This window comes from Dendrobates tinctorius, unplaced genomic scaffold, assembly GCF_039654945.1.
Source record: "Dendrobates tinctorius isolate UK_male_01 unplaced genomic scaffold, ASM3965494v1 ptg000060l, whole genome shotgun sequence".
NCBI lineage: Eukaryota > Metazoa > Chordata > Amphibia > Anura > Dendrobatidae > Dendrobates > Dendrobates tinctorius.
In genome coordinates this window covers 67,094,643-67,110,334 of record NW_027361728.1, presented here as the reverse complement: position 1 = coordinate 67,110,334, position 15,692 = coordinate 67,094,643, and the positions used below count along the sequence as shown (strand labels likewise).

Genomic DNA, 15,692 nt, shown 5'->3' with positions numbered 1-15,692 from the left:
GAAGAAAACCTTCCAGGTTTGGTGGTAAATTCGTGCTGAGGCGGGCTTCCGGGCACTAATCACTGTAGCAACCACCTCGCGCCCAAACCCCGCCTGGGTCAGAATCCAAGATTCAACGGCCAAGCCATCAAACACAGGGCCCGAGTTCGGGTGGAAGATTGGGCCCTGGGAAAGCAGATCTGGGCGTTCTGGCAGCCGCCAGGGAACGTCGGCGAGTAGCTGCACTAGGTCTGCGTACCATGCCCGACAGGGCCAGTAGAATCACTGGAACCCCTTCTGCCTTGATCTTCTTGATGACTCTCGGAAGCCGTGGCAGTGGAGGAAATAGTATGGGAGGCGAAACTGGCTCCATGGCAGAACCAACACATCCACAGCGATCAACTGCGGGTCTCGGGACCGAGCGACCAATATGGGCACCTTAGCGTTCACTCTGGAGGCCATTAGGTCCACAGCCGGAGTTACCCACCATTGGCAAATTTGCATGAAGACCTCAGGGTGTAGTGACCATTCCCCGGACGCAAGACCCTGCCGGCTGAGGAAGTCTGCCGCCCAGTTCTCTATGCCCGGGATGTGGACTGCCGATATCACCGAGTGGTTCCTCTAGGCCCAGTGAGGAACGTGCCCCACCTCGCGCATGGTTGCTCTTCTGCGCATTGGCATTGTCTGATTGAATCCGGACGGGGTTGCCTGCTAGCAGATGATGAAAATGTTGCAGAGCCAGTCGGATCGCTCGTATCTCTAACAAGTTGATCGGGAGGAGTGCCTCCTGGGGTGACCATTGTCCCTGGGTCGTGTGATGGCAAAAAAACGCTCCCCAGCCGAAGAGGCTGGTGTCGGTTGTGACCACCAGCCAATGGTCTGGGGGAACAGGTTCCCCTGAAAAAGAGAGGACCTGATTGTCCACCAACCAAGTGCCTGTCTGACCTACGTGGACAACTGGCACCGGTGATCGAGCGTGAATGGGTTCTTGTCCCAGGCTGACAAGAGGGCGTGCTGCAGGGGGCGAAGATGGAGCTGGGTGAACGGAATCGCTTCCATTGCTGCCACCATCCTCCCTAGGATCCTCATGCAGAAACGGATGGTATGAGGGACTGGTTGGTGAAGCGTCCGGACTCCCTGCCGGAGAGCTAGGGCTTTGTCTCGAGGGAGAATTACCAACCCTTGGGAGGTGTCAAAGATCATTCCTAAGAAGGAAATCCTTTGGGCTGGGACAAGGGAAGATTTCTTCAGGTTGACCAACCACCCTAAGCAGAAAAGAGCATCTAGCGTGATGTTGTCATTCTCCTCGCACGCCCGAAATGAAGGGCCCTTGACCAAGAGGTCGTCTAGGTAAGGTAAGACGACTAAGCCCCGGGAGTGCAGGATGGCCATGACGATTGCCATGACCTTTGTGAACACTCTGGGGGTGGTCGCTAGCCCAAAGGGCAGCGCTGCGAACTGGAAGTGTAGACCGTTGATGGCGAAGCGTTGAAATCTTTGATGCGGAGGGAAAATGGGGATATGTAGGTAGGCGTCCTGGATATCGATAGAGGCCAAATATTCTCCCTGCCCCATGACAAATATGACTGAACGGAGAGACTCCATCCAGAAATGTCTGATCTGTTCAGGAGTTTTAGATCTAAAATGATCCTGACAATCCCGTCCTTTTTGGGGACCGTGAACAGGTTGGAATAGAAGCCCTGAGCTCTCTCATTTTCTGGTACGGGAATAATGACTCCGCTGTGCTGGAGCAATTCGATGGCCTTTAGTAAAGCCCTTGCCCAGGTATCTACCTTGGGAGGACAAGAAAGAAAATATCATCCTGGGGGGGGTACCTGACAAATTCTATCTTGTAGCCCGAGGACACCAGCTCTCTTACCCATGTGTCGTGTGCGACGGTGAGTCAGACGTGGCGAAACCAGAGTAGGCGACCGCCTACCTTGCTGATGTCGCCTGGCAAATGCCTCGAGTCATTTGGCTGAGGACCTCTGGGATCTGGGTCCCCTTGACCAGGGCTGTGAGCGCGCATCCTTCCCAACGGGTTTGCTCTATATGAGGCTTGACGATTCCAGTCCTGGTTGGGGCGACCTGAAGCGGCGGAGTAGGTAGCTGCAGTCCACCCGGGGTTGCGAAAGGCCCGGAAACGTGGCTGAAACTGGTCACGAACCGGCTGTTCGACCCTCTGTAGCAGGGAGAAAACTGCTTATCCCCCCACAGATGAGCTAATCTAACTTCTCTCCGAATAGACGGCCGCTCTGGTAAGGCAGAAAAGTCAAGGATTTCTTGGAGGTTGAATCGGCCCGCCATGGCCTTAACCATAGAGCTCTCCTAATGGAAATTGAAATCACGGCAGCAAGTGCTGCGCAGTTGGCCGCATCTAAAGATGCATTGGTTAAGCAGTCCCCGGCCATAGCGATCTGATTTACGATCTCCGATACCTCTGTTGGTAGGTCCATATCCTGCAAGGTTCTGTTCAATGACTCTGACCAAGAAATCATGGCCCTGGCTACCCACGTTACCGCGAACGAGGGAGAGAGTGCTGACCCTGATGCCTCAAACACTGAGCGAGCCAAGTTCTCTATGAGGCGATCAGTGGGATCCTTAATAAAAGAACCACTAGGTATGGATAACAGGGTTTTAGAGGCCAATCGTGACACGGGTGGATCTACCGTTGGGGATTCCGCTTATTTTTTACGGAGATCCGCGGCAAACGGATACCTTGCCTTGAGCGCCTTCTGGCCCGAGAAGCACCTGTCTGGCCGCTCCCTGTGTCGTTGCACTATGTCCTCAAAATCTGGGTGAGTGCAAAAATACTCTATGAGGTCGCTTGACTCGCTTAAATGACACCTTATGGCCTGAAGTCAAGGTGGAATCATCCTCAATCCCCAGAGTCTGGTTGACGGCCTCGATGAGGCTGTCAACTGTTTCCCGGTAACCCGGGGTATCTAGGTCAAGGGGTTCGTCCGAGTCATAATCTGAGCTTTGCTCGCTATCAACTACCAGTGAAGGAGAGCGAGAAGCAGAACTCACGGATACCGAAGCACCGGATGGACCGGGAGACGCCGTGTGGGTTCGTTTCCCCCGCATCTGCCTGGAGTGAGAGCAGCCCCTGCAGGCCGGAGGCTTCTGTGAGGTGGAGGACCCCTCTAAGACAGGCGAGCCACTATCCCTGCCCCTCTCTGGGGCGCGAAGGAACGCGATTGCTCTCGTAAGAGACGCCATAGATTGCGACAGAGATAGAGCCTATTCCGGGGGACTTGGTACACTGGGCTCGGTCGCAGGAAAGGGCTCCTGGGCGCGTTCAGAATCACAGGCTTCGCATAAATCGCTTGCTCTGCACCTGCGGAAAAGCGGACCGACAGGAGATGCATGCAGCGTATAGAAACGTGCGCGTCTTAGCTTTTCCGGACATGCTGTATCTGCCAGGCATCAGCACTGCAGACTGCTGGGGGAGAGTGTGCACTCCTCATTTTCACCTAGCGTGGCCTCTCGGGGGGTTGGGGAGTAGCACTTACCCTAGTCCTGTGCCCCCTGGAAGCACAGAGCGTCGCTCAATTCAAAAATGTGTGCGCATCAGCTGTGGGCAGGCCGCCGGATGAAGGAGTCCTGGGGGCGGTACTTCCGCTTGCTTCCTAGCGTCGTTCCGAAGCCGGGGGCTAAATTTCTTCTGCGCCCGCCCAGGCCATGGGCACACCGGAAGTGACGCGACGAAGGAGGGCAGAACTTCCGTCCGCGACCTAGCGACGGCCGAAGCAGGGGGCTGGATTTACAATGTCCGCTCGCAGCGGGGGGGGACCCGCCGGTAACAGAGGCTTAGGCCCCAGGGGCCCGGAAACGCATGATGGCGCTGTTCCATAGCGGCGCGGCACAGCTCTGAATCCCAGGAGAACGGGCTAAGGGTCGCCAGCCCTGTGGAACGCTGCTGCAGGAGCCCTCCCAGGCCACCCTCCTCGGGTGATCGCACCTGATGAACGCAGCCACGCTCAGCCTAAAATGGCCGGTGGCACCTTCAGCTCCAGCTCAGGTTAGAGGGGAGGGGGGGGCCGCATAAAGGACGGTGCAGGCACCCTAGCTCCATCTCTCCCTCCAGGGGAGGAGGAGAGGGACCGTCCACCTCCTTGCAGCACCGCAGTCTAGCATTGGTGGTGCAGTGGGGGCCGCACGGACTACGCTTGTGCCTCTGTACAGCCTAGGGTTTCAATACCTTTTGTGGTCAGGGCTAAGTCCGGCATCATGCCCCACGTCGCGGGAGAGGATACGTGGAGGCGACACTCGCATGTGCTCGCCCGTTGTTGGTTTGAGGAGATCGGACCTTTTCTATAGGGTCCGTCGCCCCAGTCTCATCTTCATAGAAAAAAAAAGTCTGGAAGAAGACAGACGTGTGTGCCTCTAACGGACACTAAGCATGAACTGGTTTCCGCCCACAAACGGGGCGAGGGTGTATACGGCGGAGGAGGAGCTAACCTCTTTTTTTCACTTAGTGTCAGCCTCCAGGCGGCAGTAGCATACACCCACAGTACCTGTGTCCCCCAATGAGGCGAAGGAGAAAAACTATACTAAATTTCTAGTTGGAGGTATTTGCTATTATTATTATTAGTTATGGGCAAAACACTGGATGGTCGGGTCGGTGGGTTCGGATGAACATTTATAAAAAAGTTCGGGTCAGGTACCTGAACAGTACCCAAACACCCATTGTCTGCCACGTTGTTATCTGTATGACATCGCGGCAATCACTGCCTCTGGTCGGTAGTAAGAGAATTACTGGAGTCATAGAGCTGCGGTTCCCACGCTGTCAGATGACAGAATGAGCCATCAGTTGTGACCGGCGGTAAAAAGTTTACATCTAGTCACAAAGTCGTCGGCTGATGAGAGTACTATTCCCATCAGCCTATGCCTGCTGCTACTAGTAATAGTGAGAGCAGGCGTGGTTGATGGGAGTATTCATCAGCCACCTCCTGCGTTATAAATAAATAAAATCGGATCTTTCTATTTTTGATAACCAGAATGGCAAAACTGACAGATACAGGCAGCAACCCTCAGCTGTTAGCTTTATCATGGCTGGTTATCAAGAACAGAGGGGTCCCCACGCCAAAATTATTTAAATAATTGAAAAAACGGTGTGGGACCCCTCTCCCACTTTTGACAACCAGCCAAGTTAAAGCAGACAGCTTGGAGCTGGTATTGTCAGTCTGGTAAGGGGTCATGGATAGTTGCCCCCCTCCCTCAGCCTAAATATAGCAGCCTACAGTCCCCCCAGCAAAGGATCATCCATTAGATGCGCCAATTCTGGTGCTTTGCATGGCTCTTCCCTCTTTCCCACTTGCCCTGTGCCAGTATCAAGTGGAGTTCATATTTGTGGGGTTGATATCACCTTTGTATTTTCAGGTGACATCAAGCCCAGCAGTTAGTAATGGAAAGGCGTCTATAAGACGCCTCTCCATTACTAACCCCATAGTGATATTGTCAAAAAACTAAACCCACTCAGAATCAAGTCCTTTATTTGAAATAAAATACACACCGTTTTACAAATGTATTTAAAAATAACAAATACAGTTATACTTGCCTTCCATTGAGTTCCTGGTCCTATGTTAAAAAAAACAAAACAAAAAAAAACAAAACAAACAGAAAATAACAAGCCACATGATCCCTCAATGTCCGACATGCCGTCCCATGCTATAATTCATATTTGTGATAATTGGTTTTCAACCTGGACGGTGCCATGACGCGACCGCCCAGGCTGAAAACCATGGGAGAATGAGTTGCTGTGAGCGCAGAGTCAGTGACCAATGGTGACGCCATTGAGGCTAATGCAGGTCACCGAGGCTGCGTTCCCAGATCACTTCAGTATGAGCCGGGCCGATGAAATGCGGTTACCTCAGTGAGATCACCACCAGCACCGTGAGACTTTCTCACGGTACCAGTGATGATCTCACCGTAGTTCATCGGCCCAACTCACACTGAAGTGAACTGGGAACGCAGCCTCGGTGACATCACCGATAGTCACTGACGATGCACTCACAGATCATTCTCCTGTGGTTTTGAGTCTGGATGGTCGCACCTTGGCACTGTCCAAGTTTAAAACCAATTATCGCAGACACGGAGTACGTCGAGGGGCAGTATGTTAGACAGGTGAGCGATATTGTATTTTTGTTTTATTTTACAGGAGACAAGGGCTTCAATGGAATGAGCATAAGGTATAACTATGTTTGTTATTTTTACATTTTATAAATTAAATCTGTAAAACTGTGTATTTATTCTAGGTGTTTTTTTTGTTTTTTAACTACAATACAACTATAGGACTAGCAATGGATAGGTACCTTATAAACACCTCTCCATTACTAACTACTGGGCTTCATGTCACCTGAAAATACAAAGGCGACCCCACAAATATGAACTCCACTTGCCCCCACTACAGGGCAAGTGGGAAGAGCCGGGCAAAGCGGCAGAATTGGCGCATCTAACAGATGCGCTTTTGCTGGGGTGGCTGTGGGCTATTTTGAGGAGGGGGGTGGGGCTGGGTAGGGCCAACATCCATGGCCCCTTACCAGCCTGAGAATACTATCCTCCAGTTGTCTGCTTTAGCATGGCTGGTTGTCAACAGTGAAGGGGACCCCATGCCGTTATTTTAAATTAATAATTTTTAAAAAATGGGTGGCTACCCGTCTATTCTTGATAACCAGCCATGTTAAAGCTGACAGCTGAGGGTTGCAGTTATCAAAAATAGAACAGACCCCATGTCTTTATTTTTTAGTTATGAATTTATAGCGCAGGCTGATGAATACTTCCATCAGCCGCTCTTGCTCTCACTGTTATTAGTGTGGCAGGCGTAGGCTGATGGGAGTAGTACTCACGTTAGCCGAAACCTCTGTGACCGGTGGTAAACTTTTTACAGCTGATCACAGGTGCTGGCTGTCAGTTGATTCGCAGCTTTATGACCGGCGGTAATGATCTTACCGCTGATCAGAGCCACCGGTGTTTCTCACGCTGTCATGCAGATGACAGCGTGCGGAACACCCGATGTTCGGGATGCTGAACCTGAAAAGTATGTGAGGCAGCGCCTGGAGTCATATGAGAGGGTCCCTATGTGTCCCCCAGAATGCGCTCAGAAGCGTATTAGATCCGCTGGAGTGCCCTGTCATCACAGCAGTGTGCCTGTGACTCACAGGGCAGAATAAAAGTGAGTTTATTCAGGAAAACCCGGTATGGGCTTTTATTTTTGAAACGGACTGCAGGAAGGTAGTGGGGTCTGGTCCGTTTCCTCCAGCCCCGGTCTTCTAAGTGGCCTATGGCCACAGATTGGAGAAAGGAAAAAAAACCCTGCAGAAAGGGTTTGGGTGTGTCAGTTCTGACTTGCAGAGACACAGAGCACAGTTCTGCAGAGCTCCCTGTGTGAGACAACACAGGGCCAAACTGAGCCAAGGTCTGGCACCCCTCGCATACCCGGCAGCGCGGTTGCTCACGGCAACTTGGCCACGGACTGTTTTGTTACTTCCCGGCTGCGTTCCGGAGGATACAGCGTGTTGTGCACTGAGTGTTTTTGGTGGACATTAAACACATTTTTTTTGTTTGAATTTGCTGGGTCACTGCCTCATCTCTGCACAGTGTGGACGACTGCTGCTTTACAAGTAACACTGACTTCCTGGAGAAGTCAGTGTTTGGAGTCCTTGCCCAAACAGTAGGTGTTCAGTACGGACCACGAACTTTACCGTTTGGATTTGTCGATCACTATTATTATTACTACACCTACTGCGGCAACCAGTAAAGTAAGTGATACATCAGTAGAATCAGGGTCTTTGCCCCTACATTTTGCTGGTCTCAGGTAGGGTCGCAAAACCCTGCTGACGGATTCACTTAAAGATACAAAAACACTCGCCTACGCATTCTATTTGCATCAATCATATACCATATATACTTGAATATAAGCCGAGATTTTCAGCCCATTTTTTGGGGCTGAAAGTCCCCCTCTCGGTTAATATTCGAGTCATATACACCATGGGGTTGGAGGGGGAGGGGGGTCAGGTCATACTTATCCATCCCGGCACGGTCTCTGCAGCACCCAGCTTCTCCACGATCTCACCTTCCTTCCTTCAGGGGTCACATGGTACCGCTCATTAAACTCATGAATATGCGCATATTCATTAAGTTTAATGAGCGGTACCATGTGACCGCTGAAGGCAGGAAGGGAGATCGCAGAGAAGCTACTGACCTGTCCGGGGTCCATCGCTGCTTGCTGCTGTCTGGCACGTCATCTGTCAGTGACGTTTAGACGGCAGAGGGCGCGGTGACGTGGTTAGTGCGCGCCGTGCCCCCTGCAGTCTGAACGTCACTGACAGATAACGGGCCAGACAGCAGCAAGCAGCGATGGACCGGGGAATAGGTGAATATCTCAGGTGCCAGCAGTGACACCGGCACCTGGCCCCAGCGACGGAGAGGTGAGTATGTAATTTTTTTTTATTTTTAAATGCAGCAGCAGCAGCACATGGGGCATAATCTATGGAGCATCTTATGGGGTTAGCATATAGGGGCATAATCTATGGAGCATCTTATCGGAGCAGCATATGGGGACATAATCTATGGAGCATCTTATGGGGCAGTATATTGGGGCATAATCTATGGAGCATCTTATGGGGGCAGCATATTGGGGCATAATCTATGGAGCATCTCATGGGGGCAGCATATAGGGGCATAATCTTATGGGGACAGCATATTGGGGCATGATCTATGGAGCATCTTATGGGGGCATAACATATGGAGCATCTTATGGGGCAGCATATTGGGGCATAATCTATGGAGCATTTTATGGGGGCAGCATATTGGGGCATAATCTATGGAGCATCTTATGGGGGCAGCATATAGGGGCATAATCTATGGAGCATCTTATGGGGGCAGCATATGGGGGCATAATCTATGGAGCATCTTATAGGGGCAGCATATGGGGGTATAATCTATGGAGCATCTTATGGGGGCAGCATCTATGGAGCATATTATGGGGGCAGCATATGGGGACTATGCTATGGATCATCTTATGGGGCCTATTCTATGGGACATTTTATGGGGCAGCATATGGGGCATAATCTATGGAACATCTTATGGGGCCAAAACCTTTATGGAGCAGCATATGGGGCATATTATTCTATGGAGCATCTTATGGGGCCATTAATAGCCTTTGTGCAGCATTATATGTGATGTATTTTGTATGGAGCATCTTATGGGGCCCATCATGAACTGTATGGAGCATCATGTAGGGCTCCTGATTCAATATGGATATTCAAAAACATTTAAGCTACTGATGTCTCAATTAATTTTACTTTTATTGGTATCCATTTTTATTTTTTACATTTACCAGTAGCTGCTGCATTTTCCTCCCTAGGCTTATACTCGAGTCAATAAGTTTTCCCAGTTTTTGTGGCAAAATTAGGGGGGGCTCGGCTTTATACTCGAGTATATACGATAACGTCATGCTCTATGTCACACGTTCCTGGCAGTGAAGGGGTAACTATATTTTCAGTGCCAATTGTTTTAAAGATGTAAGAAAAAAAAATCTATAGTGAATGTTAACATTTAAAAAATAAGAATATGGTGAGGATTTTCACTTCAAAAAAGATCTTACCTCTCCCTTCAAAACAATATGTCTGATGAGCTCTACAATCAGGTCAAGGTTAACTTTCTCCTCATCCATACATTGTAAGGCACGTATTGTAGTTTCAGAATATCTACAGAAAATTAAAAAGTCAATTGTCAACTGCAAAACTCATTTATCTTCATTCTGATAAAAAGAACAATATCTCCTGAAAAGGGGCTCTCTGGGAGATAACGTATTTTAACCCCCTTCCTACATTAGACGTACTATTACGTCCATGTGACCTGGGACCTAAGGTCCCAAGGACGGAATAGTACGTCTAGCGCAATCAGCGGCGCTCACGGGGGGAGCGCCGCTGATCGCGGCCGGGTGTCAGCTGATTATCACAGCTGACACCCGGCACTATGTGTCAGGGGCGGTCACGGACCGCCCCCGACACATTAACCCCCGGCACACTGCGATCAAACATGATCGCAGTGTATCGGCGGCATAGGAGAGAAGCGCGATGTGCTGCGCTGCTCCAGGGGCCTCCTTCCCTGCAAGTCCCCGTATCCAATATGGCGGCGGGGACCTTCGGAGGCCTGCAGGGAGCTGGCTTCCTCATGTCTGCAAAGCGCCAGCATGAGGAAGCCTCACAGCAATCTGTCACATGACAGTGATGTCCCCCCTGGGACAATGTAATAAAGTTTAAAGAAAAAAAAAAGTAAAAATAATTTATAAAAACAAAAAATCGCTAAAGAAATTTAAAAAAAAAATATTCACTAATAAATTCATTTTTTGAAAATAAAAAAAAACAAACAAAAAAAAACAATGAAAGTACACATATTTGGTATCGCCGCGTCCGTAACGACCCACCCTATAAAACTATGCCACTAGTTAACCCTTTTATTGAACCCCTTAAAAAATAAACGAAGCAAAAGTATTAAGTTACGTACCTGTAACGGTATTTTTCGGAAGCCCATGACAGCACCACGAGAGAGGGGATCCGCCCTATAGGAACAGGAAACCTACAGATACAAAAAGGGCGGCACCTCTCCCATGCATCAGTTGGATTACAGAGCTTGAGAGGCTACCATGGTTAGTACACAACATATAATATATACAACCTATCTACCCTATTTACCAGAATTATTTTATACCATCTCCCCCATAAGGTGACTTTATGAACAATCTTCTAGAGGAGTGCACCCCTATATGTGAACAAGGGAGGGAACTAAGGGTGCTGTCATGGGCTTCCGAAAAATACCGTTACCGGTACGTAACTTAATACTTTATTCGGACTCCCATGACAGCACCATGAGAGAATTACAGAGATGTAAACTAACTTAGGGAGGGACTACAGCCTGCAGCACCCTTAGCCCGAAGGTGAGGTCTGAGGAGGCCCCCATGTCTAACCGATAGTGGTTAAAGAAGGTGGAAGGAGATGACCAGGTGGCCGCCTTACATATTTGATCAATTGATACTCCAGATCTTTCTGCCCAGGATGATGCCATGGCCCGAGTGGAATGCGCCCTCAGATTCTGTGGAGCTGGCCCGCCACCTGCTGCGTAGGCAAGAGAGATAGCCTCCCTAATACACCTTGCTAACGTGCGTTTTGATACTCTGTATCCTTTCCTGGGACCTTGGAAGGATAGGAATAATGCGTTTTCCTTCTTCCAAGGATCCGTGGCTGCTAAATATGTAAGTAAGCACCTCCTAATATCTAATGCCTGAAGTTTCTGCTCTTTAGGGTTGGTTGGATTAGGGAGGAAGGAAGGCAGAACTATCTCCTGTGTCCTGTGGAATTGTGTTGCTACCTTGGGAAGGTATGCTGGATCTGGCCTTAGGATTACCCTATCTTGTAAGAACTCTGTGTAAGGGGGCAATCTGGAAAGTGCCTGTATGTCGCTCACCCTACGTGCGGATGTTATCGCTACCAGAAATGCTGTCTTAAGAGATATAATCTTTAGTGAGGCAGAATCTAAAGGTTCAAACGGACTTTCCGTCATGGCTGTAAGGACTAAGTTTAAGTCCCACGGCACACATCTGTCTTTGTGTATAGGTTTCGATCTGGCCGCTGCTCTGATGAACCTTGCTACCCAATAATTTTTTGCAATATCACCTGCAAACAGGGCCCCTAAGGCTGAAACCTGCACTTTTAATGTACTTGTGGAGAGACCCAATTCGAAACCTTTCTGGAGAAATTCCAGAATATGTTTCGTGGGAATTCCGTCTCTGACGTCAAAGTGAAAGGTGGACAGGAAGCGTTTCCAGGTCCTAGCATAGATGTTAGTGGTAGTTAATTTTCTGCTCTTTAGGAGGGTGTCAACTAAGTTCTTGGAGAACCCTCTATCTTTTAATAGTGACCTTTCAAACACCACGCCGTCAAATGAAGTCCCGCTACTTGTGGGTGGCTGACTGGCCCCTGGTAGAGGAGATCCGGAAGGTTCGGCAGTACCCAGGGATCGCCTACCGACATGGTCCTCAACCATGCGAACCAGGTCCTCCTGGGCCAAAAGGGGGCAATTAGTATGACTTTTGCCCGATCCTCTCTGATCTTCCTGACTACCAGAGGAAGAAGATTCAATGGCGGGAAGGCGTATGCCAGAGAAAAGTCCCATCTTATCAGGAGGGCATCCACCGCCAGGGGATTTTCCCTGGGGTTCAGAGAGCAGAACGATCTTTCTTTTCTGTTTTCTCTGGTGGCAAAGAGGTCTACCTCTGGCTACCCCATCTGCGGACAATCTGGTGGTAAATATCTTTGTTCAAAGACCATTCTCCTTGTCTTAGAGCCTTGCGGCTTAAAAAGTCTGCTCTTACGTTGTCCTTTCCGCTGATGTGGAGCGCGGTTAAAGACAGAAAATTTCTCTCTGCTATCTGAAGGAGCCGTTCTGTTATCTGCATTAGCGCGCTGGAGCGGGTTCCACCTTGGTGGTTGACATATGCTACCACTACTTGGTTGTCCGAGTGTATCCTCACATGATGGCCCTGTAGATACATAATGAGTTTTTTGACTGCCCGTTCTATCGCCAATAGCTCTCTCTGGTTGGATGAGATTTCAGAATCAGAATCCCACTGTCCCTGTAACACTATGTCCCCCATATGGGCTCCCCAACCAAAGGAACTTGCGTATGTGGTTATAATACGGGTTATCTGTGTTATCCAGGGCACCCCTGATGCTAGGTTCTCGCTATCGAGCCACCATCTCAGTGATGTAACAGCTGAGGGGCTTAGCAACATTCGACCTTGTAAGGAGCCTTCCAGGGCCCTGCTATTAACCAAGACGTCGTTTTGAAGGGCTCTGGTGTGGAATTGTGCCCACCTAACTGCTGGGATGCATGAAGTTAGAGAGCCTAACAGGGACATGGCCTGTCTGAGGGTCATAGATGGATTATCAATTGCCCGAAGAACCTGCTCCTGTATCTTTTGTAATTTATCTAGTGGCAGCAGGCACTGCTGAGTCTCTGAATTTAGTAATAAGCCTAGAAACTTCTGTATTTTCAAGGGCTGGAGTCGGGATTTCTTGTAGTTTAAAATCCATCCGAGGTTTTGTAACCTGGATCTAGCTTTTTCTATCTGGGATCTACAATGACCCACTGATTTTCCCACAATCAAGAAATCGTCTAAATATGGAATGATTAAGACGTCAACCTCCCGTAAATGAGCCATAACTTCGGCCACTATCTTTGTAAATACCCTGGGTGCTGCCGAGAGACCAAAGGGAAGGGCTCTATACTGATAATGACGCACTGTGCCATCTACTGAAACTGCCACCCTCAGGAACTGTTGGAAGTCTGTATGGATAGGTACATGATAGTACGCATCTTTCAAATCTATGACTGCCATAAAACAACCTTTAAACAATATTTTTATTGTTGTATTAATGGACTCCATTTTAAATGTACGATTAATCAAAAACTCGTTAAAGGGAACGAAGGTTTATAATCGTTCTGAATGTCTTATCAGGTTTCTGGATTAGAAACAGGGGAGAGTAAAACCCTCTTCCTCTTTCAGCTTCTGGAACCTCTACCAGGACATTATTTTGGCATAGGCTCAAGACTTCCGCTTCTAAGGCCGCTTGTTCGAGATGAGAAGATCTTAAGGGGGTTAGTTTAAAGGTATCCCGCGGGATCTGGGTAAATTCCAATCTAAGCCCGGTGGATATTACCTTCCGCACCCAGTCACTATTTGTAATCTGTGACCATGCCGGGAAGAAGGATGACAGTCTACCCCCCACGGGAATTGCTAGTCATTGATTTGGTCTCTTTTGATCTCTCGACGAGCGTGTGAACATATAGCCCATACCTCTTCTCCTTCTGTCTTCTCATCTGGGGTGATCTCTAAAAGGCGAAGAGTTGCGCCTTCTCCCCTGGGCGAATCTCCTTCTACCAAATGGACGACGGTAGGACGCAGACGAAAGGTTTGGGAATTTTTTCTTGTTGTCCCCCGCCTTCTCGAGCAGCTCGTCTAGGACAGCGCCGAACAAATATTCGCCCTCACATGGAATCGCACAGAGCTTTGCTCTGGACTGAATGTCTCCCTGCCAGCACTTTAGCCACAGGGCTCTGCGAGCTGCATTAGAGAGACCTGCTGCTCTGGCGGCCATTCTCACTGCATCCGCTGAGGCATCTGCTAGGAAGGCTGCTCCCTCTTGGATGGTCGGTAGGGCCCCAAGAATTGTCTGTCTTGATGTACCCTGTTTTAGTTGTGACTCCAACTGGTCCAACCAGACCATCATGGACCTGGCCGTGCACGTTGAAGCCACTGCTGGTCTTAAGGACCCGGCCGCCATTTCCCAGGTGTTTTTAAGGAAAGTATCAGCCTTTCTGTCTAGGGGATCTTTAAGGGATCCCATGTCCTCAAAGGGCAGCGAGGATTTTTTCGATGCCTTTGCGATGGCTGCGTCTAATTTGGGGGCTCTGTCCCACGTATTCACTGCCGGATCGTCGAAGGGGTATCTGCGTTTGAGGGCTGGTGGTAGTGACCCTCTTTTATCCGGCTTTTTCCACTCTCTGTGGATCAGATCCTGGATTTTTTGATTTAACGGGAAGACTCTCCGCTTCCTCTGTTCCAGCCCACAGAACATGACATCCTGCATGGACAATTGGGGCTTAGGCTCCTCTACCTCCATTGTCCCTCTGACTGCTTTGACCAGCTTGTCTACCCGGTCAAGAGGCAGACAAAATCGCCCCGAGTCCTCTTCTCCTGAGGAGGACGAGGGAGATGAAGCCTGGGAGTCTCTGCTTTTTCTCCACTCTACCGAGGAATCCGACTCCGCCGGGACCTCGCCCCTTAGACTTTCCGGCTGGGATAAGGACTTTAGGGTTTCCCTCATTTCTGCCCTGACAATGTCCCTTAAACTCGCCGCTACCACGGGCGACTCTTCTGCCACTGTCTGCTGAATACAGGGGGGGCACAATTTTTTGAGGCACGCGTCCGGTAACGGGCATGCACAGAGTGCGCATTCCCTATGTTTAGTCTTACTTGTAGCTTTTTTCCCCTAGAAAAAAACACAGAAGGGGGGTCCCGTCACTGAGTGAACTTTCACGAAGATCACTTACCAGTGCCACAATCAAGTACCGGAGAATGAGGGGGATTTCTTTCAGCCGATGCTCCTGTCTGCCTGGAGGAGCTCTTACGAGTGGACTGGTCACTTCGTCCCGGCCGCTCATTACTGTCACGGGACACTTTCTTTTTCTGTTTGACCTGCCGAAGGTCATCCAGGGGCGGCAGTGATGTTTGCCGCTGCTGTCGCCCTTGCTTCTGCCGCTGCTGCTGCTCTCGATTACTCTCCATTACCACTGCTGCTGCTGTACGCTGCTGCTTGTAATAATGTGGCCAAGGCAAGGTACCCTGCCGGGGTCCTGCCTAAATACCCCTCCTCCGGTCAGCAGTATCTATGCCGCGCCCCTCCCCCCCCTTAACAGGGCTCCCTACCCCAGCTGGCGCCGGACCCGGTCCGAAAGCCGACGCCATCGGTGTTTCCGATGGGCGCCGCCATCTTGGATCCTTCGCGCATGCGCAGTGGCGCGCTGACCCGGAAGCGCATCGCCCGCCCCCTGACATCACCGCTACCCCGGGAAAGACCGGAAGCCACGCGGGACGCCCGGGAGCCCCGGAAGCAGCGCCACCCGGTCACAGCCCCCTGCAGCCG

The 15,692-nt window shown here is 50.1% G+C and overlaps 1 protein-coding gene across 1 annotated transcript in view; it reads right to left on the bottom strand.

The window, feature by feature from the left end:
* The window catches only part of DHX36 (DEAH-box helicase 36), a 120,564-nt gene that overhangs the window by 47,195 nt on the left and 57,677 nt on the right, over nt 1–15,692 (bottom strand). Inside the window, exon 11 of the mRNA XM_073579024.1 lies at nt 9,590–9,692. Coding sequence (XP_073435125.1) covers nt 9,590–9,692 — 103 coding nt within the window. The remainder of the gene's footprint in view (nt 1–9,589; nt 9,693–15,692) is intronic.